Source organism: Budorcas taxicolor, chromosome 4 (assembly GCF_023091745.1).
Source record: "Budorcas taxicolor isolate Tak-1 chromosome 4, Takin1.1, whole genome shotgun sequence".
Lineage (NCBI taxonomy): Eukaryota > Metazoa > Chordata > Mammalia > Artiodactyla > Bovidae > Budorcas > Budorcas taxicolor.
In genome coordinates, this window is record NC_068913.1 from 58,318,148 (window position 1) to 58,344,484 (window position 26,337).

Genomic DNA, 26,337 nt, shown 5'->3' on the forward strand with positions numbered 1-26,337 from the left:
GCCAACCCCTGCAGCCAGTCTCTTTGCTGCCTTTGCCCCAAACCCAACCCTGATCCTAAAAACCGTCCAGAGCAGAGAGCCACCCTGCCCCCATCCTACGTGCAGACTGAGGAAGAGAAAATAGACAGCATGCTAGCAAAGATGATGTCAAGCATCACTCTGCGTAGTTTAAGTCCTCTCTCTCTGAAAATGTGTTGTGGTGGGACATAGTTTTTTTATTTTATTTTATTTTATTTTTTGGGGGGGACATAGTTTTAATTGAAACAAGTACCTTGTTTGTACGTCCTAGTCTGTAACTGGTTAGTATCTGGCTCCCTTGATTCTGAGGAAGTTTAAAGATGGATAAAATTGTCTCAAAATTTGGTCCTGTTAGTTTAAGACTTGGTGTGGGGTTGACACCTGACAGAGGGCATGATGAGCATTATATAGAGCAAGAGAGCCTCAGGGTTTAACCAAAGTTTATTTTCTTAAAATAAAAAAAAAGTTAGAATTGATGGAGACTTTAGGTTCTAGAACTGTTAACTGGAAGAAAAACTTTAACCTGAAAACATTTGAGAACACGTATTGCCAGATGATTGCTTTCCCAGAGAGCAATCTCTTTAGGCTTTTGATGTTGCCTGTCTTATTTTAAGGGGATTAGCAGACTGATGGCCCACCAGGATGAAATAACTGCAATGTACATCTCAGAATAACTCAACAGAATATAATTTCAGGGGCAGCTACTTATGTCAGACTGTTTGAATGTTGATTTTGGTATAATTAAGAGGAAACAGCTGCTCACCTAAAATGGCAATTTTGTGCTTCTTAAAAATGTACATTTTGGTTGAGCAAACCCCAGACCAATTTCCCACAGACTAAATTGCCTTTATATTCTTTCCTGGGTCTCAGAGCAGTGCAAAACTGATGGGGGTGGGGGGTGGGGGTCCTTAAATTATAGTTTGTGAATGGTGAGGTCAATTCTTTGTTGTTTAATTCTTGCTGTGGTCATGTCAGTTTTTAAATGTTAAGTAGGTTGTTGAGTTTTCTTAGGAATTCGATGTTCCTGCCCAGACTTTGCGTTCATCATTTTATAATGTCTGTCTCCAAATACTTATCATTTAAATCACAACAGCTGCTTGAAAAGCAAAATAAATGCACTTCCATTTAAAAATGTCAATTATGTAGACTTGATAAAAGGTTCTGTGTATGTCACAGTTCATATATTACTGTTTACTTTTATTTCTGGTTTTACATCTTCAGCTATGTTTAAGCTCTAGAAAGAATTAAAATATTCGTAGGGTATTTTAGCAGAAGTATGAAATGAGGCTTTGTTGGTGAAGAAATCAAGGCAAGATTTTAATTCCCATACTTGCCGAGAAAACTTTACAAAAGACAATTAGGTACCCTTTGGACTTAACATCAAGAAGGAACACAGAACAGTCAATAGCCTCATGATAAGAAATAAAAATTCCCCTTGATCATCTGCATAACCTGGTTCAGTGTCCACTGAACACTGAATATTGTCCTTAGAAAAAGATACTCAAATGAAGAAGATAATCCCCCTCAGTATAGTCAATTAGCATTCTTTTGGCAAGTAGAATTACAGGCACTTACTATTTTAACCTGCACAAAAATGAAGAATTTAAAAAAAGAAATGAGAGATGAAAAAATAAAGGTTATTGTATGTCAAAGATAGGATGCAGAAAACAAATTCAATCTGGTTTTTTCTCTCCATCTCCTTATATATATTCTCAACATCAGGACCACCATAGATACCCTGCTAATATTGGTATGAATATATTCCAAGTATAGTTTCTGACACATAGAAAAGAAATAGAAGGAATATATTACCCTAATCATGGAGAGGAGCATTCTGCAATGGATCCTCAAATACCTGTGATGTCTTAAATCCTTTATAAGTTCTGAGATGCGTGACAACATTACTGATACTAGTAATAATTTTTCATGGTCCTGTTTGCAAGTAATAAAAATGAGGTGTTAATGAGATCAAGTGAGTATTCAGTCAGTACCTCAGTGTCTAGTTGTTTATAATACTGAGTTAGTTTGGATGTTTGCAGCCATCATATCCTGATCATTAAATGAGCCTTTCACTTTCTTTGAGCCCAATGGCCATAGCGTTTGGAAGGCAAGAGCCATCTCACAGTCTAGATAGCCTGGTAACCTCAGGTTACATACAAGGACTTTTGAGCTTGGAGAATTTAAGTGAGTTGCTGTTGAGAGATCAAACTGTACGTGGTGCACAACCTCGCTGGTATTGTTGCTTCACCACACTGCTTACACTTTGATCTAGGTGAGTGGCTGGTCATTCTGGTGTTGTACTGCCATAACCCACATCACATTCCTCACACAAGTTCATATTCAGATCCTGGTTTCTGTTTGCAGAACCAAAAATAACTAGGCAGCTTCCTTTTGTAGTTGGTCTTTTAGAATATTTAAAAGAAGATTACTATGTCATTTGCATATATACTTGTTGTTCAATTTCACAGACAATTTGAAATGGTTATTCCCACTGAAGACTCTGTGATCACAGAAATGACATCAACATTAAGAGACTGGGGAGCTATGTGGAAACAACTCTATGTGGTACGTAAGTTTTTAATAGCATCATTTTTTCAGTAGAGAATTGTTTCAAGAAATATCTGAATGGGGTGAGTGTCAACTAATATTTGAGCACGGCCACTCCTAAGGGGAATTGGAGATAGAGAGCTTAATACAACATAGTCTGATTTTTATCCCTTTGTCCATCCAGCATGGATTTTGTAAGTTCTTTTTCAAGCTGCACGAAGGTAAAAAATTACTTTCCTGGCATCTATTCAAATAGGATAATTTACATGGAACCTAGATTTAGGCTTTCTGAATAATTTTAATTGTCACAGAGAAAAAGCTTATTTTTCAATATAATTTTCATAATGATGATTCAATTATACTCTAATTCTCTGTACATTGCTCAGGTATACTAAAAATGATAGGCTATTTAGAATCAATGAGAAGATTCTAGAACTACAAGAGAAAGGAATGTTTCTTGGGAAAAAAAGGAGTCAGTATTTTGGGTATATATGTATATATATGGCTTTCCAGAAGGCAATGGCACCCCACTCCAGTACTCTTGTCTGGAAAATCCCATGGATGGAGGAGCCTGGTAGGCTGCAGTCCATGGGGTCGCACAGAGTTGGACACGACTGGAGTGACTTAGCAGCAGCATGGCTTTCCAGGTGGTGCTAGTGGTAAAGAACCTGCTTGCCAGTGCGGGAGACATAAAAGTTGCAGGTTCGATCCCTGGGTCAGAAAGATCCCCTGGAGGAGGGCGTTGCAATACACTCCAGTATTCTTGCCTAAAGAATGCCATGGACAGAGGAGCCTGGCAGGCTACAGTTCACAGGGTCACAAATAGTCGAACACGACTGAAGCAACTTAGCATGCACACAAACACGTACCTATTTACATATTATACTTACTGAGAACCTTCTATGTTGCAAACTCTTTAAGAACTACTCTATATGTAGTATTTCATTTAAGCCTTACAACCACTCAAGGAAATAAAGACTATGATCATCCTTAGCTTACAAATGAAGAAAATGACAGTGAAGTACTTACTGGAGGCCAAGCAGTTGAAAAATGACTGTGACTAAGCTGGGATTCACATGTAAATCTAGCGTCCTCACTGAACCACTGTCTGTCGGGAATTGAGGGTGATGTTTGGGGAAAGATGAGTTTATTTCTTCTTTGATTTTCAAAGGAATTTAGAGAACAGCTTAGTCATTTGAAGGGATGTGCTCAAAATACAAAGGTATACTTATCCTGACAACACTATTTGAAATAGCCTGTCAAAGAGAAGAATCCAAATTAGTGAGGGACATGGACAAAGAATGACCATTTTTATTTTCTGCTCCATAGAAAATGCAATAGAATATTTCACTGAGGCAAGAAAATCTTTAAAAGTCACTAATAAGAACTCATTTGATGTTGGATTTCTCTGACCATGCTCTCCTGGAGCTGGTGGCTTTAGGGCGCACTACTAAAATCCACAAGATGATCTTAAATGAAACACGGCATCTAGGCTTTGCTGGAGTACAGTAAATGCACTGTCAGTATAGCTGAACTCGGGCTCTGGACTGGGAGAGTACAAAGGAAATGCAGATCTCCTTTTTAGATTTGAAAATGTTTCTTGGAAAGAATAAAATCCAAGTATTATTTCACTTAATATTGCATGACATTAAGATGAAAATTAAAACTATGTGAAATGTGCACATCACTGCATCCTAAATACCCACCATAAAAATAATGACAGTGTAAGTGTGAACCATTAATTGAGCTAAGACATGAGCACTTTCCCTTTTATGTAGCTGCTAGTGAGGATCAAAGTTGAATTCCTCTTGATTCTGCCTTATCTAGCTATTTTTACCTGCTTTTGAGGCTGCAAGCATCTATTTTGGGGACTACTTGATTGGCTTGAAAATCTACGTGTTGTAAGCTCTAAGAGTAACTTCCTCACCTCCTACCATCCTGAGTAATGGAGATAAATGATTATTTCAAAGTTTCCTTGAATACTGGAATAATAGTTCTCTTAGGAACAAATATAAAATTTAACCTGGAGATACTAGATTTTTAACCTTGAGAATTTGGCTGACTTGGGTCTGTTGGACCTTTTGGTTTTTCTTTTCTTAATATAAATGTTTTTGTTAAACGTTTTGGTTCAAGTTCATCATGCATAAGTGTATCGGGGTACTGTCCATGGTCTTCCTTAACAGCTTTAAGGCACCTAGTGTCTCCACTGGAAGGTGTTTGATAAGCTACTCATATGTTGTCAGTGGTAACCAGTATATGAGATATAATTTATCTTCATGTAATGTAGAACATTTAGCATTAAAAACACACACACACACACACATGGTAGATGCTCAAGAAGTGCTATTTGCTTTTTTTCAGTACATTGGTCATGGTCTAAATAATGTCCTTTAAAGTATCACTTAGTAAAATAGCAGTAACAACAAAAACTTTCGGTGAAATACAGGTCTTCTTCTACCAAGTACCTTTGTGCAGGCCTTCAGCTGGGTATTGCACAGCTCTCTTCCCTGCAACTTTACCAGGTAGTTTTTATTCTCAAATCTCATCAGATATAATCTATCTAGGGTCACATGCTAAGTAGGAAAACCTGGCTGTAAATTGTGTGCTGCTCCAAAATTTATATTATTTCCATTTTGAGGCAAATCAAAACTTGCTCATTCTCTACAACACTAAAATACTTATAGTTCATTTTTTGCAGATAAATGCTGCAGAAGTTTTCTGATATATTGTAAAAATGTTTATGTATTTTTCTATTTTAAGTGTTTAATATTGTATCCTGCCTCTTTCATCGAACATTAAATTAAAAGCATTTCTCATGTTTCCTGAAGAGTCTTCATAACTATCCATTTTTTAAAAATCTAGTTTTTAAAGAGGCATCATTTTCTGACTAGCTATCAAAACAGTTAGGTACTGTTTTCGTGCATTAGTGGGGAGGGTGCTGCAGTATGTCACTGTTCTGGCCACCCCTTTCTGAAAGGGAGAGCAGACCGATTGGTTTTTCTTTTTGTAAATCCAACTTCTTCTCAGCTCAATGTGCTCTTGAACTTAAGTGCTAGAGGTGACATTATTAGGAAATCAAGCCCATCCCTCTGGACAACATCAGAACACCTTCCCCGAAAGCAAGACAGGTGCCCTTCACATGGTGGTGGTCATGTTAAGCAGGAGTTGGCTGTCTCCCTGCCACATGAGGTTTGGCTTGCATTATATCTTCATTAGGTAAATAATTTCTTTGACTACTTGAGTGGACTCTTCCTTCTGCCCATGGAGTTCCTCAAGTTTTTTTTTTTTTAGTATTAATTTTTAAATTAATTTTTAATTGAAGTATAGTTGATTTGCAATGTGTTAGTTCTAGGTGAAGAGCAGAGTGATTCAGTTATATATATATATATGTATGTATGTATGTGTCTATGTTTAGGTATGTATATATATGAAAATGAAACTGTTAGCCTCTCAGTCATGTCCAACTCTTTGCAACCCCTTGGACTATAGCCCGCCAAGCTCCTCTGTCCATGGAATTCTCCAGGCAAGAATACTGGAATGGGTTGCCATCCCCTTCTCCAGGGGATCTTCCTGACCCAGGAATGGAACCCAGGTGTCCCGCATTGCAGGCAGATTCTTTACCATTTGACCCCATCAGGGATGTTTGTGTGTATGTGTGTGTATGTGTGTGTATTATTTTTCAGATTATTTTCCATTATAGATTTTTGCAAGATACTAAATATGGTTTGTGCACTATACAGCTATAGTTCCCTATGCTATACAGTTCCCTTATTGTTTATCTGTTTTGTATATAATAGTATGTGTCTGCTATCCCCAAACTCCTAACTTATCCCCCCTTTCCCCTTTGATAACAGTGTTTGTTTTCTATGTCTGTGTCTTTCTGTTTTATAAATAAGTTCATTTGTATCATTTTTTTAGATTCAGTGTATGATTGATATCATATGATATTTGTCTTCATCTGGCTTCCTTCCCTTAATATGATAATCCCTAGGTCCATTCTCCTCAAATTTTTCTTGATCTTCCCTGCTTATTCTCTTATATCTAAACAGAACGCACCTCTCAAGATTCCCTAAAGCTCCTTTAAATCAAGGTGTTTCTTCGTTCATTCTCCAGCTGCTGGGACTACACAAGGCCATCTCAGCCACTGTGGTTGGAGCTTCCATCAGCTGAAAAACACAGGCATTGACCAGTGACTTACAGTAGTATTGCATTACAGCACTCTTGTAATGACTTGTATGGGAGTGTATAACATGAGGAAGGAGTGAGAGGTCGTAGACGAACAGGCTCAAGAGAGTGCTATAGGAGTTGAGAGCAAGATTACTTCTAGCTCAGAGGATCAGGGATGGTGTCATGGAGAGTGTTTCTTGCTCAACTGGCACATTGTCTAACCTACTCAGTTCCCCAAAACACTTGCAGTCACCAAGCATCAATGAAGCAGAAGATCCATCTCTACTTTTTTTTTCCTAAAGAATGTTATGACTAGACAGAATTTGATATTTTTGGCAGCTTACCTCTGTAGAGGACTTCTGGTAAATGATAATCTCAGTACTTCCATACCATTATTCATATCAGTTCAGTTCAGTCGCTCAGTCGTGTCCGACTCTTTGCGACCCCATGAATCGCAGCACCCCAGGCCTCCCTGTCCATCACCAACTCCTGGAGTTCACTCAGACTCGCGTCCATCGAGTCAGTGATGCCATCCAGCCATCTCATACTCTGTCGTCTCCTTCTTCTCCTGCCCCCAATCCCTCCCAGCATCAAAGTCTTTTCCAACGAGTCAGCTCTTCACATGAGGTGGCCAAAGTACTGGAGTTTCAGCTTTGGCATCATTCCTTCCAAAGAAATCCCAGAGTTGATCTCCTTCAGAATGAACTGGTTGGATCTCCTTGCAGTCCAAGGGACTCTCAAGAGTCTTCTCCAACACCACAGTTCAAAAGCATCAATTCATATAGCCTATTAATAATTTTCATAGAAAGTAAAAACATAGCTTCTGCTTAAGAAAGATGAAGAGTTAATGAAAGGTGAAATACTTACAAAGGCTTACCCTAAATATCTGTGGGTAAGAGATATACACCTAGATTTTGATAAAGATACAGTATTTATAAGAGGATCTGGATTTAAGTTTATAAGTTTATTCTGGATCAAAACTGTAATGATAACAGCACTAGTAACACCTGATAATAACATGGTATTTATTGCGGGTCAAACATCGTTCTCAGAGTTTTAATATATGAAGTCATCAATCTTCATAACAAGCCTATGAGATAGGTCCTATGATAGCCACTCTGCAGATAGGAAAACAAGCACCATGAGGTTGATACATTGCCACAGGTTTTTTAGCCAGTGAAGGGCAAAATTAGAATGCAGAGTGAGGTAGTTTGTGTTTCAAGTCTGTGCTCTTAATCACTGTCTTATCAGGCTCTCTTCACAAATGTTATCTCTAATAAGCTTCCGTGTGCGTGTTTCACAGATGACAGAAGCCATACTCAGAGCCTATAAAACTAGTTACGTGGCAAAACCAAGATTGGAAGCCAGGAGTTGAACCAATCCTTTTTCCCAATAAGGGTCCTCGCTTGATGAATTTCACAAGAGGTTAGCTTGAATTTACACGAAAATTTAATAAGTAAGGAAGAAAACGTTTCTTTAAAGCCTAGATACTGACCAGATGCTAGCAGTGAAAACTGATCGATGAATGAGCATTGAGTCCCCTATGTACCCAGCTTCTGACGGGAAACAGCAAAGCGTTAAGACCAACACACAAGGAGTAATCGAAAAACAAGGTTTTCCTTTGAATTGGCTTTCATTGCATGCAGCCATGGTTCAGAGACGGGAGAAAAGCACGTGAGCAAAAGCTCTCAGGGCTGATTTCCTGAGGCAGGGGGAAGTCAGTTGTAGCCTTGAAGGACAGTAGAATTGGATGGAGCTAAAGAAAGAGAGGATTTGAGGTGGAAAGGGAAGTAGAGAACGTAAAGTCAGAGATCGGGCCACACTCAGGTGTGGAGATATCATCAGGATCCTGTGACATGATGTGTGTTTTGGCAAGCCTGAGAAGCGAAGTGGGATTTGGATTCTTGGGCAGGAGAGCTGCGTTGTGAAACAGGATGAAAGGATGCAGAGAAGTGAGTATGTTTCAGGATCCGAGGAGAGAGTTTGTTAATGCAAAGTCTGTCTTCAGAGTGCCCAGCACAGAGAGGGTAAATGGGTCTTGGCCTTGCTCCTCTGTGGTTACCCCGTGTCTCAGTGTCTGACCACTGAATCTCTGCATTTGCGTGTTTCCTAGAGAAATGAAGGTGATCTCTTCCACCGACTGTGGCATATCATGAATGAAATCCTGGATCTGCGGCGGCAGGTGTTGGTGGGGCACCTCACCCATGACCGGATGAAGGACGTGAAGCGTCACATCACCGCCCGCCTGGACTGGGGCAACGAGTGAGTACCCGCCACCGCAGGGACGAGCGCTGGTGGGTGCGCACAAGGGCGTGACTGCAACAGGGTGTGAGGCACCGTGTGCTCGTACCTCTGGGAAACACCAGAGGAAGCTTTCCCCGTTTTCTCCTTTGGGGGGCTTGGTGCAGACTGTCACTGATGGAGCTGAGCACCACATCTTCTAGGGCTGGTCTGGGTCCCAGGATGTTGTCAGTTCTCTACTGCCCTGTGTGGCCTGACAGTGTGCACATGTTCACGAAATACAAAATGTTCACTGGGGTCAGTCAGATATATGACTTCCACTGAGAGCACTACTACTGTGTGCTCAGTCCTGTCCGACTGTGCAACCCCACGGGCTGAAGCCCACCAGGCTTCCCTGTCCATGAACTTTTCCAGGCAAGAATACTGGAGTGGCTTGCCATTTCCTTCTCCACACTGAGAGTACATCTTGTTTCAAAAAGGCTTTCGGTTTGACATGTGTTTTTCTTTCTAAATATATCCCTCTTTTCTGTTGTGGTGATAGATTATTGATGTTATGTGGAGGGAGATACCTTCTGTTAAAAGTCTTAGGGACAGGTATCCTGGGTGGTGGTGGGGAAAGGGTGAGGGGTGGCTTCCCTTCCTGCCCTGACTCTGCCTGTGCATATATGTTAGTGTCTTTTGAGGAGCTGCTTGGGGAAACTTGATAAAAAGCTGATCTTGACCCAGATTTGCTCTTAAAAGAAAAAAGACATAACTGACTAATCTAAAACACTAGCCAAGTACTTTAAATACTAAATCTAGTCATTTAAAGCAGTGATCAAGGCTGATATTGTGCTAAATATGAATGTTAATATATGAATGAGAAATTAGAATAAGCCAACTTTGACTATGATGTTAGGCTTATGTGGGTTCAAGTGTAAGGAAGAAAAGTGATCCCTCGGTATCCTATAAGGTCATGGCCTCCCTCTCTCCCAAAGTCCCCATTTACTGTTTGGACCTTCAGAGCATCTTCAGTTCAGTTCAGTTCAGTTGCTCAGCTGTGTCCGACTCTTTGTGACCCCTTGAACTGTAGCAAGCCAGGCCTCCCTGTCCATCACCAACTCCTGGAGTTTACACAAACTCCATGTCCATCAAGTCAGTGATGCCATCCAGCCATCTCATCCTCTGTCATCCCCTTCTCCTCCTGCTCCTAATCCCTCCCAGCATCAGAGTCTTTTCCAATGAGTCAACTCTTTGCATGAGGTGGCCAAAGTACTGGAGTTTCAGCTTTAGCATCATTCCTTCCAAAGAACACCCAGGACTGATCTCCTTTAGAATGGACTGGCTGGATCTCCTTGCAGTCCAAGGGACTCTCAAGAGTCTTCTCCAGCACCACAGTTCAAAAGCACCAATTCTTTAGCACTCAGCTTTCTTTATTGTCCAACTCTCACATCCATACATGACCACTGGAAAAACCATAGCCTTGACTAGACGGACCTCTGTTGGCAAAGTAATGTCTCCTCTTTTGAATATACTATCTAGGTTGGTCATAACTTTCCTTCCAAGGAGTAAGCATCTTTTCATTTCATGGCTGCAGTCACCATCTGCAGTGATTTTGAAGCCCCCCAAAGTAACGTCAGCCACTGTTTCCCCTGTTTCCCCATCTATTTGCCATGAAGTGATGGGACCAGAATCATGATGCCATGATTCAGTTTTCTGAATGTTGAGCTTTAAGCCAACTTTTTCACTCTCCTCTTTCACTTTCATCAGCAGGCTCTGTAGTTCTTCTCCCTTTCTGCCATAAGGGTGGTGTCATCTGCATATCTGAGATTATTGGTATTTCTCCTGGCAATCTTGATTCCAGCTCTGCTTCATCCAGCCCAGTATTTCTCATGATGTACTCTGCATATAAGTTAAATAAGCAGGGTAACAATATACAGCCTTGACGTACTCCTTTTCCTATTTGGGACCAGTCGTTGTTCGATGTCCAGTTCTAACTGTTGCTTCCTGACCTGCATACAGGTTTCTCAAGAGGCAGGTCAGGTGGTCTGGTATTCCCATCTGTTTCAGAATTTTCCACAATTTATTGTGATTCACACAGTTTATTGTGATCCTGTGTGGATCAGAGCATCTTAGAGCAACAGAAAAAAAAAAAAAAAAAAAGCAGATAGGAAAGAAGAAGGCAGTAAAAGATACCACAGATGATTTTTCCTCTTACTGAATCTGGAAAAACCAATTTGCTATAAAGAGTAATGCTTACTTGAAGTATAGGATGTCACTTTATCAGAAGGCAGTTCTGATTCCTGCTAAGACATATGGATGCGAGAATTGGACTGTGAAGAAAGCTGAGTGCCGAAGAATTGATGCTTTTGAACTGTGGTGCTGTAGAAGACTCTTGAGAGTCCCTTAGACTGCAAGGAAAAGGAATGATGCTAAAGCTGAAACTCCAGTACTTTGGGCACCTCATGCAAAGAGTTGACTCATTGGAAAAGACTCTGATGCTGGGAGGTATCGGGGGCAGGAGGAAAAGGGGACGACAGAGGATGAGATGGCTGGGTGGCATCATGGCCGATGGATGTGAGTTTGAGTGAACTCTGGGAGATGGTGATGGACAGGGAGACCTGGCATTCTGTGATTCATGGGGTCGCAAAGAGTCGGACATGACTGAGCGACTGAACTGAACTGAACTGAAAACATATACTACAGGAATGAAGTGTATAACACATTTTAAACCTCTATCTTGTCCAGAGTCCTTCTGTTATTTTGCTGAGTGAGCTGTGCCCTTCATCCTTTTATACACAGTCAAGAGAGCAGCCCTAATTCATTAATCTCGGGGAGATTCATTCCTTGTGGGGAATCAAGGGCAGGGGTGAAATATAGCAAGACACTGACCTCGGAACTCTCCTCTTTTAAGATGTGAGGCAAATTCCTGAGCCCTCCTTGACTTCAGTTTCTTCGCTTATCGCTTGTCAAAGGAGTAAGTTGAGCCAAAAGAGATCTAAGGCTCCGTCCTCTCCAGACCAATGTGATTCACAGCACGGAGCACTTCCTGAGAATGGGATATGCCAACCATGTGCAGGGAGCCTCCGGTCTCACTGTGTGTGATGGGGTGGCCCTTTGAGGGGTAGATCTGAAGACTGTTTGACCACAACCTAGGCTGCCCATCTTTCATGTTTTGAATGTTTTTCAATGTTTTCCCTTTTTGTTTTGAAAAAAACTTGGTTCTCTGAATCATGTTGGCCCTTAGTCATCATGCCGATAGTCCTTTAAAAGACTAGTTTGTAAATAGGAAGAAAGTTGGATGAAGTTAGCTTATCAAAAATAGCTTAGAAATATAGAGCAGGCAAGAAGATGATACTTTTTCAGTTTTAGGAAGGAAGATAATGACATACAGAAGGGAAAAGAGGGAAAAACATTAATTATGACTGAATCATGGCTCAGTTTTGACTCATGTAAGTTCCAGCTTATGCTTTGGGCACTTCTATGGCTAATTTATGGTAAGTTGGTAAAACATGGATGTATGAAAATGAGCAATATAATTTATTTAGATCATCCTCAAATTCATGAATTTTCAGAGGTCTGATTTTGCTTTCTTTGAGTTTGACAACTTATTTAAAATGTCTTACAGTTTACAGATTGTGCATTTACTGTTTTCCTTTAAATATAGTTTTCTTACTGAAAGGGCAAAACAAAAGTGGAGGAAGCTTGGGAGGAGGAGGAGATAGTCATCTCACTCCCTATCAAGGCCATCAGAAGAAATGTTCTTGCCTGAAAGCCTCAAACAGAGTCACAGCAATGGCAGCTTCTTCCCCATTCTCCATAGAGCCCTGTGCTGTCCTTTGACTTTCCTGTGATGATGATAGTGGAGGGAGAATCAATTCATTCTTCCTTCCTGATGTCCCAGTGCAGTTCAGTGACTGTGTTAACATAAAACCAACCCCTGGTGCCAGGTCAAATCCTCAGGGCCAGGCTTCCCTCTCCTTAACTCTGTGTTCTAGAACAAAATTATGTCTATGTCTAGTTTCCAGGCCAGCACAATGAGGAAGGTTTCTGTGGTAGTAGTTTGTAGGGTGCTAAAGGCTCCCCACTCGGTAGAACCAAGGCCCCCAGTGGCAAAAGCGCAGCACCAAGAGGGCCAGCCCATCCCCACCCCATCCCTGTTTCCTTGCCTTTGTAATCTTCTGTTCCTCAAGTTACACCCAGTGTTCAGCCTGCTTGCTTAGTCCAAGCACAGTAAAAGGTTAATATAAGGTAAAAAGTTTGGGTGAGAGAAGCACAGAGGGTGATGTATTGAATTTTTTTTAGAGTGATACAGTAAAGATAATTATTTTAAATATATTCTGTTGAGCTGACTTTTCTTCCAAACATTTGCAATTTGTTCTCTAGACAACTGGGACTGGACCTGGTGCCTAGGAAAGAGTATGCGATGGTGGATCCAGAGGACATCAGCATTACTGAGCTCTACCGATTGGTAGGTATAGGAATCTGTGGCTCACAGTCTCACTGCTAATTTTGTGGTTTCCATGACACTTTTCATTCTTGCTTGATTTTGTAAGAACAGGATGTTCCAGGTTTAATTTGGAGCAAGTAAAGAGAATTGAGAGCTGAGGTGACCCTGCCCCAAGTACAAAACCGAGATAATTTACCAGTCTCAGAATTACCTGACATTCCTACTGAGCCCTCAACTCCCAGACACTAGGAAGTAAAGCCAGAGAAGTTTTAAGTTCTTTTCCTAAATCTTTGTACTTTGCCTGGACTAGTGAAATGCTTACAAGTTGTGTATTTATCTGTCGTACATCAAGACGTTTTGACTAATGGTTTCCAGTTAGTGCTCATCAGCATATTAACTCCCTTCCCTCCCATCTTATCACTACATGCACAGACTCCTGAAAGTATCTCCTCGGTCTCCAAATGCTGGTCTTAGCCCCCATCTCTCCGAGACCATTTCTAAGTACTGAAGCTTATTAATAATCATAAGCTATTTGGTCATATCGCCCACCACGACATCACCCATGATTTGAATTTTTTACCTAGTTACATGATAGGTTACAGTCTAGTTATATACTTGGCATCTAGGTTCCCTGAATGATCCATCTGTCTTGTATTTTGCCTCATAGTCTTAATATTTGTATAAAGTTTACCTAATCTCGTGTTATTCCCTGGTGGTGTGATGTTTCAGTCGCTGTCGTCTTTCACTCTTGCAACCCCAGGCTCTGTAGTCTGCCAGGGCTGCTCTGTCCATGGGATTTCCCCCGTAAGAATACTGGAATGGGTTGCTGTTTCCTCTCTACGGGTCTTCCTGACCCAGAGATCAGACCTGGGTCTTATTCATTGCAGATGGGTTTTTTACCAACTGAGCCGCCAGGGAAGTCCCTGTTATTCACTAAGCTCTTTTAAAACCTCAAATCCAAGAAAAATGTGGCTGGAAAGACATTCAGTCATCATCCCAGGTGTAATTTTGCTTTTCTCTAGTTACTGCTATATCTTTCCATAATGTCCCAAGGAGGAATGGCTGTGGTCAACACTGGATTCCTTTTTTGGAAGATCCTGCCTCTTTGGAGGTAACTACATTCTTCATAGAATCTCAGATTATTCTTGACCTGAAATTATCTGAAAAACATGAGAAAAAAATCATTTGTAAATCCAATATGCATACGTCTGATTTGAGAAAGTGATTTTTAATACCGCATTCAGTTTTTTTCCTTTGCCATCAATCTGTTCAGATTATTTAACACTCATTATGTCAGTTGGAATAAATTCTTTTTCTGTGAAGAATTTCCTTTACATTGAGCTTCTTGAGAGTGGTGTTTCATGCTGTATCCCTCTGTGACATTAGTGCTAAGTGGAGTGTCAAGCACAGAGCAAAAACACAGTTAAAGAGTGGTTGGAGGGAGGAGGGCAGAGGTGATTAAAAGTAAAGTTTAAAGTGATCACTAACTCTTAGCTTATGTGTATGTATATATATGTATATATGGCAAAATCACTAGAATTTGTCAGATACATCCTCTAATGGGATATTTGTATTGTAGTTTATTTAACTATTGGGCATCAAAGTTTGTCTTTCACTTTTGTTTAATTTCTCAATCAGTCTGAAGTTTCTTCAGAGTGACCACCATGTCTTATCTCCCTTTGTTACGTCTGAAATCATCTCGTACAGTGCTTTGCACTCAATAAGCAATCACTTAATGGTTTTGAAGTCATTATGATATTATGAGAAGACCATGGCTGTAGATCAAGAAAACTAGATTTGAATTTCATCTCTTCCTTCTACCAGCTCTCTGATCTTGGACTTATTGCTCAATGTTTCAGCACTTCAGTTTCTTCGTCTATTAAATGGAGAAATCATTCTTATCATGTTTGTTTGGGAGATTAAATAAGACATGCATGTGAAATGCCTTTCCTTGACAGATAACATTTGCAAAACACCTAAGCATTCAGTCAGTCTTCATTCTTTTCTCATCTTTATTTCATCCTTGTAAGAGAGGCATGGTGGCAAGAATAATTATTACCTTACATGCTGTGTCTTTGGGGCTTCCCTGGTAGCTCAGCTGGTAAAGAACCCACTTGTAGTGCAGGAGACCCCAGTTCGATTCCTGAGTTGGGAAGATCCACTGGAGAAGGCATAGGCTACCCACTCCAGTATTCTTGGGCTTCCCTGGTGGCTCAGCTAGTAAAGAATCAGCCTGCAACACAGGAGACTGAGTTTGATCCCTGGATTGGGAAGATCCCCTGGAGAAGAGAATTCTATGGACTGTATAGGCCGTGGGGTCACAAAGAGTCAGACATGACTGGGTGAATTTCACTATGCTACCTCTTAAAATTAGATTTGACTGTGTTCAATGAAATAAATAACAGAAGCTTGGACATGATAGAAATTTATTTCTCTTTGATAGTACAGAAGCCCAGACAGCAGGTCTTGGGCTTATTTGTGGATTCATTATGTCAGAAGCAAAATAAGGATCCTTTATCCAGGATACTTCACAGTACAACATGGTTGCAAGAACTCTAGCCATTACATTGCTCTCCAACAGTAGGAAGGAGGATGATTTCTTTCAGTTGACTCAGCTACTTTAATGAGCCCTTTTGGAAACGCCACACAATACTTGCCCTTGTATTTCTTTGCCTAGGGCATTGTCACATCCCCATATTTAGCTAGGGATGTCAGATATTTGATAAGCAACTAACGGTATCAAAAATATATTTTATTTTCCCAAGTTTGATTTTGTATGCATGTAATTTTATCTATCTGCCTTTTACTTAATGTCATCTATAGGATGAGAAGTTTTTTTCATCTCTTTGGACATTCCAATTTGTTGTGGCTGCTAGGAGTGTTATGTTGATAGAATTCTGGGGTCTCATCTGGGCTGTGATGACTGTATTTTTTTGTATTTTATATTTCAGAACTTAGTCCATAGTCTGCATTTGTGAAAAACATTGTGATTTTAAATGAAATTGGGATTCTCCCCCTCCTTTGCATTTTACTGTTTCTAAAGTAAAGACAATACTCCAGGAAACCTCAAATGATTATAAACTTCAAAAGGACATGTTTTTTCTTTAAGGCAGCTTTAAGTTCCTGTTTATGTCCTGGCGCAGCAGTAATCAGGTTGTCTGTAGCACTGGCCCTTTTCTTTATGCAATGTAAACATGACTGACTGTGCTGACTTCACCGAGGAGAGTTGGCAGGCACCATCACCAAATCCCTTGTGGCTGGGGGTGGGGGTAGTGATTTATTGTCACTCATGCATCAAGGATCCTGTCATGGAGATAAAATGCCCCAACACAGGACGTTGGATTAATTGTTGCTGCGTCTCTTCTTTTGCTGTGTCTTTGCCGTGTCGTACGTGAACACAGGTGTTTGCATCTTACTAACTCCATATTGCATCATTAGAAAAAAAAAGAAAGGCTTGTTTTCGGTTTTTGATAGCCCTGTTAGCAGATCTTTCTCACCTAATTGTGTTCATCTAAGCCGTAAAATATGCTAAACCTCACAGTGTTAACATATGTCCACTTGGTTTACTGCCAATGGCCAGAGCTCGATCCTTCAGTAAATAAAGAGGACCTTATTGGCTGGATTCTATAGTTAATCTGTGCATAAGGAGAGTCTTTTTAGGAAACTTTCTTGGTTTTTATAAGATCACATTAGCAGCTTGCTGTGTGATCCTTAGTGGGTAGGCCAGTAGTTATCGAACATAGAACAGGGTACATTTGGCAATGTCTGTAGACAAGTTTTGATTGTCACAATTGGGGATGGTGTGGAGTAGGGGGTCAGGAGAGGTGCTACTGGCATCTGGTGGGTACATGCCAGAAGATGGTAAAGATCCCACAAAGCTCTCACAACACAGAAAGAACCAGCCCCAATTAGCAGTAGTGCTGAAGGTGAGAACCCTGGTATATACAGACAGTTCACCCAGTAATTGATGCACTGGTGAGGATTAAAAATTTGTATCACTTTATTAAATCTTTGGAATACATCTCTTTCTTTCCCCAGTCAAAGGTCTAGTTAAAATGTAAGTACATTTAGAGTAACTGCTAAGTGCCTTTGTAACTGTAAATTATTTGAGATAAATTTGTCTGTTTCAGAGATAGATTTTTGTCTGTGTGTTATAACTATCAAATCATAGCTCTTGAAGTATGGACTTGCCTTTTTCATTTGCTGTTGTAATAATATCTTCACAGAGATATTTTTAGCAGTTCCCCAAAGTAGTAAATTACCAAAAGATAAACAAGTCCTTATAACCCACTCAAGTTCAAATCCATCTCAGGCTTGGAAACATTATAGGTGAGGGAAGAGAGGTGATTTCAGAGACCAAATGTTTCAAGGCAGTAATTATGCAAAAGGTGTAACAATACATTTTTTGATCTGCTAGGATTTGCGTCTCCTTTGGTGTGATCTCAATCAGTGATTCTCAGCCCTCACTGCACATTAGAATCACCTGGGGAGCTTTTAAAACTTCTCCTCTCTGGACCCCCACCCCCTGGAAATTCTAATTTAATTGTTCTGGGATAGGACCTGGACATAAGTATTTTTTAAAAGCTCTCTTGGTGATTCTAAAGTGCAGCTAAGGTTGAAAACCACTGATCTAGATATATTGGATTCTCTGCATGAGTAAGGGAGCTAATTCTTCTGTTCAGTGTTTAGTGAATGTCATGATGGATGCTGGGAACTTGGCACTGTTGGAAGTAAAGACCAGACATATCCTATTATATCTGTTCTTCCAGCTCTAACCTTAGTAGTTACTCATTTCTTCATAGAACTTTGTGCTTTTAAGTAAATCAGTAAATAAATTAGCAATTTCAGAAAATAAAAACTACTTGAGAAACTATAAAGAGATGTAGTTTTATGAATGTATGATGCTTCCTTTGCCCTGTTATAAAGAATTTTTAAAGTACAAAATAGAGCAACCATCATAGAAAAAAGAATTATGCTCTTTTTCTCTCCAGGAAGCCTTTTCTGATAATTATGGCCAACACATACCACAATGTTGATGTCCACTTTAAAAGAAAATGCACTTACTCCTCACTTTTACAGAGGCGTGTTCAGTGTACCTGTTGAGTATACAATAATTATAGATATATTTAGTTAATTGCATTTTTTTTAAAGCTATTTACTTTTCAAGTGGTTCAGATTAAATGATAAAAGCATGAAAAAAATTCTGGTGATTTTATGTTGTTGCATTTATAACTGTAAATGTAAATAGCATTTTTTGCATTCAAATCTTGGTTAGTTAGTCATTAGTTTTTGAACTATACTTAGAAATATTAAAAGGTGGCTGAGGTAGACATAGAGTTTTGTACCTTAACTTCAAGCAAACATATGACTTCTTTGGAGTTAAGCACCAGGCTTTTTCTTTCCTTCTTTCTTTCTCTCTTCCTTCCTTCCTTTCAATTGTCAAGTGATCCACAAGAAGTGCCCTCTTTAGTAGCCCGTTATGAAAGCAGTAATCGTCCCAGTCTTAGCACCTATTCTGTTAGTACACCGCCTTTCTATATGTTTTCCCTGTGCTCTCACCCTGGGCCAGTTCTGCTCAGTGTGGTCCAAGAACTGGCTGAATCATGAACTGTTTGTAACTGATCCAAGTAGAAAAATGGTGAGTAAATGTACAGAAGCCTTTATGACGTTTTGACATTGCCATGACATTTTGATTGTATTTTATGAAAATACCAACCTGCGGTAGATTAGAGAGGAAAACAGCATGGTCCTTGACTGCAGGTAATTTGAGAAGCACTATCTAGATGGTTCATAATTCCTTCTCGCCCTTTAGCTCTTAGTTAAAGTGTTACTTTCCCAAGATGCCTTTTCTGACTGCTCAGACACGAGTCAGATCCTCCATTCATCATAGCTGCAGTTTTCTATCTGCTTGTGGGACAGTTTTGTTGATAGCTGTTCCCCCTAGTAGAAAAGCTCCGCAAAGGCATAGGCTATTTCTGTGTTTACCCATCATTGCATTTCCAGTGCTGAGCATGTTATAGACACATAACAAATATGCTAATAAATGATCATTTCCATGTTCTCACCCCTGGAACCCTGGGTGATTCCTTTCCTTCCTTAGCATGTGGGAACTCTTACTTCTGGTCCCACCTCTCACGTGTAGTCCAGGCTAGCTGTATTAAAAGAGAAACTAGAGATGGACACAGAGACTATTCCTGCCTTTAGACACTCACTGAGTTTTGTAGATTTCCCTGTATCTCCACATCAGGTTAGAAGCATTTTCTTGTTCTAATGGTTGAATATCATTTGCCACTACCTATCTTGGAAAACTACCCAAACTTTAGTATAATTTAAAAGAACTTTTAATTATGAGAAAAGTGGAATCATAGCTACATTGTTTAGCTCCCATCAGTGAAATGATCAGTTAGATTTTTAATTTAGCTTGATGTTTTAAAAGATGACCAACAATTTGTTCTCACCCTGGGAGTTGACAAGGGACCAGTAGAATCCTTTGCATGTCACGCTGTCTGTGAGTTGGTATCATTTAAATGTTAATCATTAAGAAACAAATCTTCTTAAAGCAGGATTCTTGATGGTCTGCAGACTTCAGTAGAAGTTGAAAGAAAATTTGGAATTTAACATCCAACTGGATACCAAATTCACAGCCAAAAAAAAAGCACAGGACGTTACGATCACACCATAGATAACTAGTTTGTTGGGTTCCATTGCTTCCCTCGGTCCACGCTGATCTTGTTTTTTGGTGGATGTCATACAGATGGAGCATCGACATCGGAAGAAAGATACCCCTGTGCAGGCCAGCAGTCACCACCTCTTTGTGCAGATGAAGAGTCTCATGTGTTCCAATCTGGGAGAGGAGCTTGAGGTCATCTTTTCACTGTTTGACAGTAAAGAGAATCGGCCAATCAGGTAAATGCATGTGGAGGTATGACTTGAATTTCTTAATGGTGGAGTGGTGGGTGTTTGCAACTGGCAAACTTTGGGATGTGTGACCTTGTACACTTTTACTCTATCAGCCTATTTTCTCATCTTTAGAACTTTATGAATTTCTAAGCTGCCTACCTTCTGGAGGTTTCCCTGAAAATTAAATGAGATGAGGCATGAAAAGGTTTGTTTTGGAAAAACTCAAAAAGGCCATAGAACCATAATTATTATTAAATGAAAATATGTCATTTATAGCAGTTCTGTTATTTGTTTGAGTTGTTTTGTGTTGATAATGCAAAGAAGACATACTGTCTCTAAACCCTGAAGTTCATTTGCATCTCAAGGTCAATACATTGTATTTTTCAAATTTTCAGTAAACAGTTAAATTATTCTTACCCTGTTCACATCAAATGATATTGAGGAAAAACTAAATATGTGGAAACCTTTCCATTAGAGTTTCAGAGGCAGGAAATAATAAACAGTTTTCACATACACTTTTTTCTTTCTCTGTCTTACCTGTTCCAGTTCTCTTATGGTGAGTTTTCAATATTTAAGAAAAACTTACAGTGGATGTTTTGGTTGTTATCCAGAAGTCTCAACCTTTTTTGAGACTTCTTTATGTGTGAAAATTTTTTAATCTTAAAATTGAGCACAATCCACACCATCTTTTACATGAAAAAATTTTAATTTGAAATTAAAATTAAAATTATACCACAAATCACACATAATGATCCAACTGTACCCCACTTTAAAAAATAATACTTACTAAAATAAGTGTTGACAGTTTTAGGCAACAATGAGCTGCATAGTATTTTATAAACACAAACTAAGCCTGGAATATTTCTTTTCTGGTAAAAAGAAAATCTTTTTTTAAGGAAATCTGTGTGAAGTTTATTTTTAATGCATTTATAGCCATAAAGTATTTGAATTAGCTTATATGTTACTCATTGCCTGCTAGAAAGTATACTTTCTACTTCCTAACAGTGAACTGTGTCCATATAGTTTAAAGGGGTTGGTTTATACAGCAAGTGCAAGATTTATGAGGTGTGGAAGTAATGATGGGAATACAGTTTCAAATCTACTTTATACACTGTTGCAGGAAATGAGTCAGTGAGTTAAAAGACCCTTTTCCCTTCCCAAATCAACACCACTAAAAAGGGAAGATAAAGGCCTGAAAAAAGGATCCACGTTACAAGTTAGCACTGATTTTAGAGGTGTGAAAGATTCCTTAGAGATAATACCTGCTTACACATCGAAGTGTATTAGAAAGCTTGGTTTCCAGGTAGTGTAATTTAACCAATGGCTTCATAACATTGTGTCCTGTATGGTCTCTAAAATATTTAATGAACTGTATGGAATGTAAAATGGAGAAAGGAGATCACGCTTCTGCTCATTCCTGTTCAGCTAAAGTTTTTGAGGAATAGACATTCCCCTTTGCCAGTAATTTTCAAATGGCATTGACAGAAGATTAATATTAGCTTGTCTTTCAGTTTTGTCTTATTATAAACATTTTGAGATTTTCTGAAACATTCCTTCAGGCTTTGATTGACAGAATTCCTCCTCTTTTATTCCTGTTTACTTGGTGAAAGTAGGAAAAAAAACCTGGATGCAGAATTTCCAAAATACTGTTTCAGTGGTTCCTAGGTTCCACCCAGGAGCTGGGCCTGTGATGTGATTGGGCTATATTTGTGCCTGACTCCCTTCTCTACCCTCCAGGCTTCCTTTCTCTCCATCTTACCCCTTCCTCCTTCACCCCTCCCCTCCTGCTTCCTCTCTCTGTCTAGTCTCCGTTTCCCTCTGTGACACACCTGATATAGAATAACTCTAGGAGAAATCAAGCCTGAATCTCTCTCCCCTGCTTCCACTTGATGAGTTTGGCCATGGGCTCTCAGCTCCCAAACTCATCATCTCTGTGAAGTTGATTGACAAAAGAATGAGGAAGAATGAAAATACATAATTACTAGGTGTTTGGAAGGATTTCAGATTTGTTTTCTTAACTTTCTGAGGTTTCAAATGGTGGTGATTATTCTTTTAGGGAGTGTTCAAAACCTTGCTATGAGTAGCTTGGATTCATACTTACCTTTTGAAGAGACCTTGGGATGCACAGATCTGAGGACAGGCTTGATTCTTGTCTCTGCAATTGAATGCTGCTGCTCTGACCCTTTAACTTAACCTCTGTCTAGTTCCTCATCTTGCAACTGGTGACAAGTCTTGTTTCCTTCATTGCTTCTGGCAGAGCTGAGCATTGCAAATTGTTGCATCTTCTCAGAAAAAGGTAGTGTAAAGCCAAAATGTGATATCTGAGGCATTGTTGTATTTCTTCTTATACTCAACAGCGAATTCAGTGTGAGATGTGTGGGTTATTTTTTTCTCGTTAGCAGTGTTTCTCCTTTCAGTATAACAGTATATTTTTTTCGTTTCTTGATTTGCGTACATACAGAGATTATAACTGCTTCTCACCTCCTTGAGTTACATTTGCAGGTTTTCCACGTGGCAGGCCGTAAGGCAAACTCTCCAGTGTGCTCTGGCATGTAATCTTAGAAACAAGGAAGTAAATAACATCGCTATCACCTGTAACAGATGAGGTTTAGAGAGAGAAAGTAATGGATGTGTGAGTATTTTAAAGGTCAACTCATATATATATATATTTTTAAAGCTTCTTACTTTCAAAAATTTCAGATGTATTAAAAAGTAGAATAGTGTCACAAAGCTTCATAGACCCACCACCAGTGACAACAGTGATCGACTCAGGGCTGATCTTGTTTCAGCCGCGTATCTTTCCAGTCCTCCTCTTTGCTCCCAGCTTATACGGAGGCAAATCCCTGAGATCAAATTTTCATATGTAAATATTTCAGGGTACACCTATCTGAAAAAGAAAAAAAAGAAAAAACTCTAAAAAAGTTCTTGTCGTTCAGTCACCAAGTCATGTCTGACTCTTTGCAACCTCATTGACTGCAGCACACCAAGCTTCACTGTCTTTCCCTGCCACCCTCCCAAATAAATATTCCCTTAACATTATCAAATATCTGTTTTTGGTCAGTATTCTGTTCTGCTATTGACCGGTGATTATTGTTTTACAGATTCTAAATAAGGAATTTGTAATTCATGAGACCCAAATAAAGTCCACCCATTGCATGGCTGATAAGTTCACGGGTCACCTTTCATATGTAGTTTCCCTTTCCCTCTCTCTCTTTTAAATTCCTTGTAATTTATTTGCTGAAGAGACTGGATCATGATTTTCCTTTCTTTTTCAGCATTTGAAGTCCAATCCAAACAATGAAATTTAGTAGGCAAAAGATGGTATAATTCAGGGAATGCTGCTGCCGCTGCTGCTAAGTTGCTTCAGTTGTGTCTGACTCTGTGCGACCCCATAGATGGCAGTCCACCAGGCTCCGCCATCCCTGGGATTCTCTAGGCAGGAACACTGGAATGGATTGCCATTTCCTTCTCCAATGCATGAAAGTGAAAGTGAAGTCGCTCAGTCGTGTCCAACATGTACAAAGCCTGTAGAGGTTTGATTAGGAAAGAAATAAGTTTATTCCTTTCATAAGGCAGACAACTGGCTAGAATTTATTCATTTAACTTCTTTCCTCTAAGAATCAAACGGCCAGCATTTTATTAAGCACATCTGCCAGAATTTGTTTTAAATACTTGAAATATATTGTATGTACTGATTGTATAGGTGAGGACGTCAGGCACAGAAAGGTCAGGAAACTTGCCTGAGTTTACCAAACTGGTAAGAGGTGAAGCAGAGTGGCAGGCCAGCCATGTGGCCCTAAAGTCTGCCCTCTGAACACCACCCCATTGGCCTCATCAAGGGCTTCTGGACATTTCCATCACTGAGCAAGATTTCATTAGCTAGAGTGAGAGCTCCAGAGACTGGTAGCCCTGATAATAAATTGTTACAAGTTATTGGTAATGATAACACTGAAACTAATATAAAGCCTCAGAAATATTCTATACTATAGAAATTGTTGTAGAAATTGAGTCCTTCTCAAGATACTTGAAGAACAGCAAAATAGCACTGACTCTTGCCATGTGCCCATGATGAAAACCTGGAGTCAGTACTTGGAGATGTCAAATGCAAAAGTCAGCAGATGAAAATTACTCCCTTCTAGCTCACCATGTGGATCAATGAAGCGCATAGTACTTCCTCAGCATCAGGAGGGGTATGTTCTCTGACAGAAACTTAGAAATTGATGTTGGATGATATTTAGAAAGCCCATTCGTATTTCCAAACAGTTTCTGCGTGAAGATGGCCTCTAATATTAAGCCTCTAATGCATGTCGCAGATGCCTCTCTGGAAAGATTCAGACATATTCTAACAGCCTCTTGCCTATGTACACCTAGCCCGTGCTTATTTTCCAGTTTTCCCTCCTCATTTGTTTAACAGCATCTGCACGGTGGGTACAGCTACACACTGGACTCAGCTATAAGGAGAAATAACATACTTTTCTTGAGTGAGTTTTTCCCAGTCTTTGACATAATTTCTCACCATAAAAGGTAATTTCTTAGTTTAAAAAAATTTACTAAATTGTTTTATATGAGTAAAATATTTTTAGAGTGCATTTATCTGGTTGAAACTTTGTAATTTCTCAAGGCTGTAAGGGTATAGCTAGAAAAGTCGGGAATCATTTCCCTAGATAGCATCTGTAATGTTATTTTATTCAATTCTATTCATTTCATTTAACTAACACTTACATATTGCTTACCATGTGCCAGACACTGTTCTAAGCTGTTTAAAAAATATTAACTTACATATCCCTTGTAACAACCCTATGAGGTAGGCACTATTAGTATAATCTTTCCTTGGTATCTGTGGGGAATTGGTTCCAGGACACCCCTCAGGTACCAAAATCCACAGATACTCAAGTCCCTTCTTATATAATGGCATAGTATTTGCAAATAACCTATGCACATCCTCCCATATACTCTTAATCATCTCTAGATTACTTAGAATACCTAATAAAATATAAATCCTGTTTAAATAGTTGCTTTTTTGGAAAACTTTCTGGAATTTTTTTTTCCTGAATATTTTCTGTCTACAGTTGGTTGAATCTGCAGATATATTGCCTACAGATACAGAAATGACTATATCCTCATTATTATAGATGAGGAAACTTATTAATCAGAGAGATTAATAACTTGCCAAAGGCCACAGAGCTGGTATATATACAGTGAGACCGTATTTTAACATGCTGTCTGATCAAGCATCAGTATCCTTAATCATTTTTCTATACCCATTCTCATGAACTTCAATATTAATAGTATTCTGTTTGCTTCCAGTTTTTTAATCACCAGTATGTAGCAAGGTGTCTGTTGAAGTTTTTATTTATTTATTTTTTTTAAGGAACTGAAGTAGAAGAAGCTTGAGCTTACTAACAATTGACAGGAAGAATCCAATAACATGGGAAAGTTTACACTCAGCAAAGAGGGGAGGTCTGGATCAAGGTCCCTTAGGAGGTATCAGGAAACAGGCTTGAAATTGCAGGTGGGAAGACCAGTCAAATACCAGAGAAGGGGAGAAAGGGCAGGGTGTGGATGTGCATAAACTGGGATACAGGACTGGGAATATCAGGGAGAGGGGATTTGTGTGAAGATATCAAACCTGTGGTAACTGAAATAAAGTCAGTATCACAGTAAAGGAAGTCACCCGGCTTTTTTGGTTTCCTAGGGCGTATAAAAGTTATGTTTACACTATAATATAGTTTTTTAAGTGTACAGGACTGTTATGTCTGAGAAAAAAATGAATGTGCATATCTTAATTAAAAAAATACTTTATTGCTGAAAAATGCTGACTGTTACCTGAGCCCTCATCTTTTCTGCTGGTGGATTATCTTGCAAAGAAATAGAGGAAAACAACAGAATGGGAAAGACTACAGATCTCTTCAAGAAAATTAGAGATACCAAGGGAACATTTCATGCAAAGATGGACTCGATAAAGGACAGAAATGGTATGGACCTAGCAGGAGAGGATATTAAGAAGAGATGGCAAGAATACACAGAACTGTACA

At 39.4% G+C, this 26,337-nt stretch overlaps 1 protein-coding gene across 1 annotated transcript in view; it reads left to right on the forward strand.

Moving 5' to 3' along the window:
- DOCK4 (dedicator of cytokinesis 4) overlaps positions 1–26,337 on the forward strand; it is a 467,343-nt gene that overhangs the window by 202,224 nt on the left and 238,782 nt on the right. The window contains exons 5-8 of the mRNA XM_052638395.1: positions 2,487–2,583; positions 8,846–8,994; positions 13,339–13,423; positions 20,157–20,308. Of these exons, the coding sequence (XP_052494355.1) occupies positions 2,487–2,583; positions 8,846–8,994; positions 13,339–13,423; positions 20,157–20,308 (483 nt within the window). The remainder of the gene's footprint in view (positions 1–2,486; positions 2,584–8,845; positions 8,995–13,338; positions 13,424–20,156; positions 20,309–26,337) is intronic.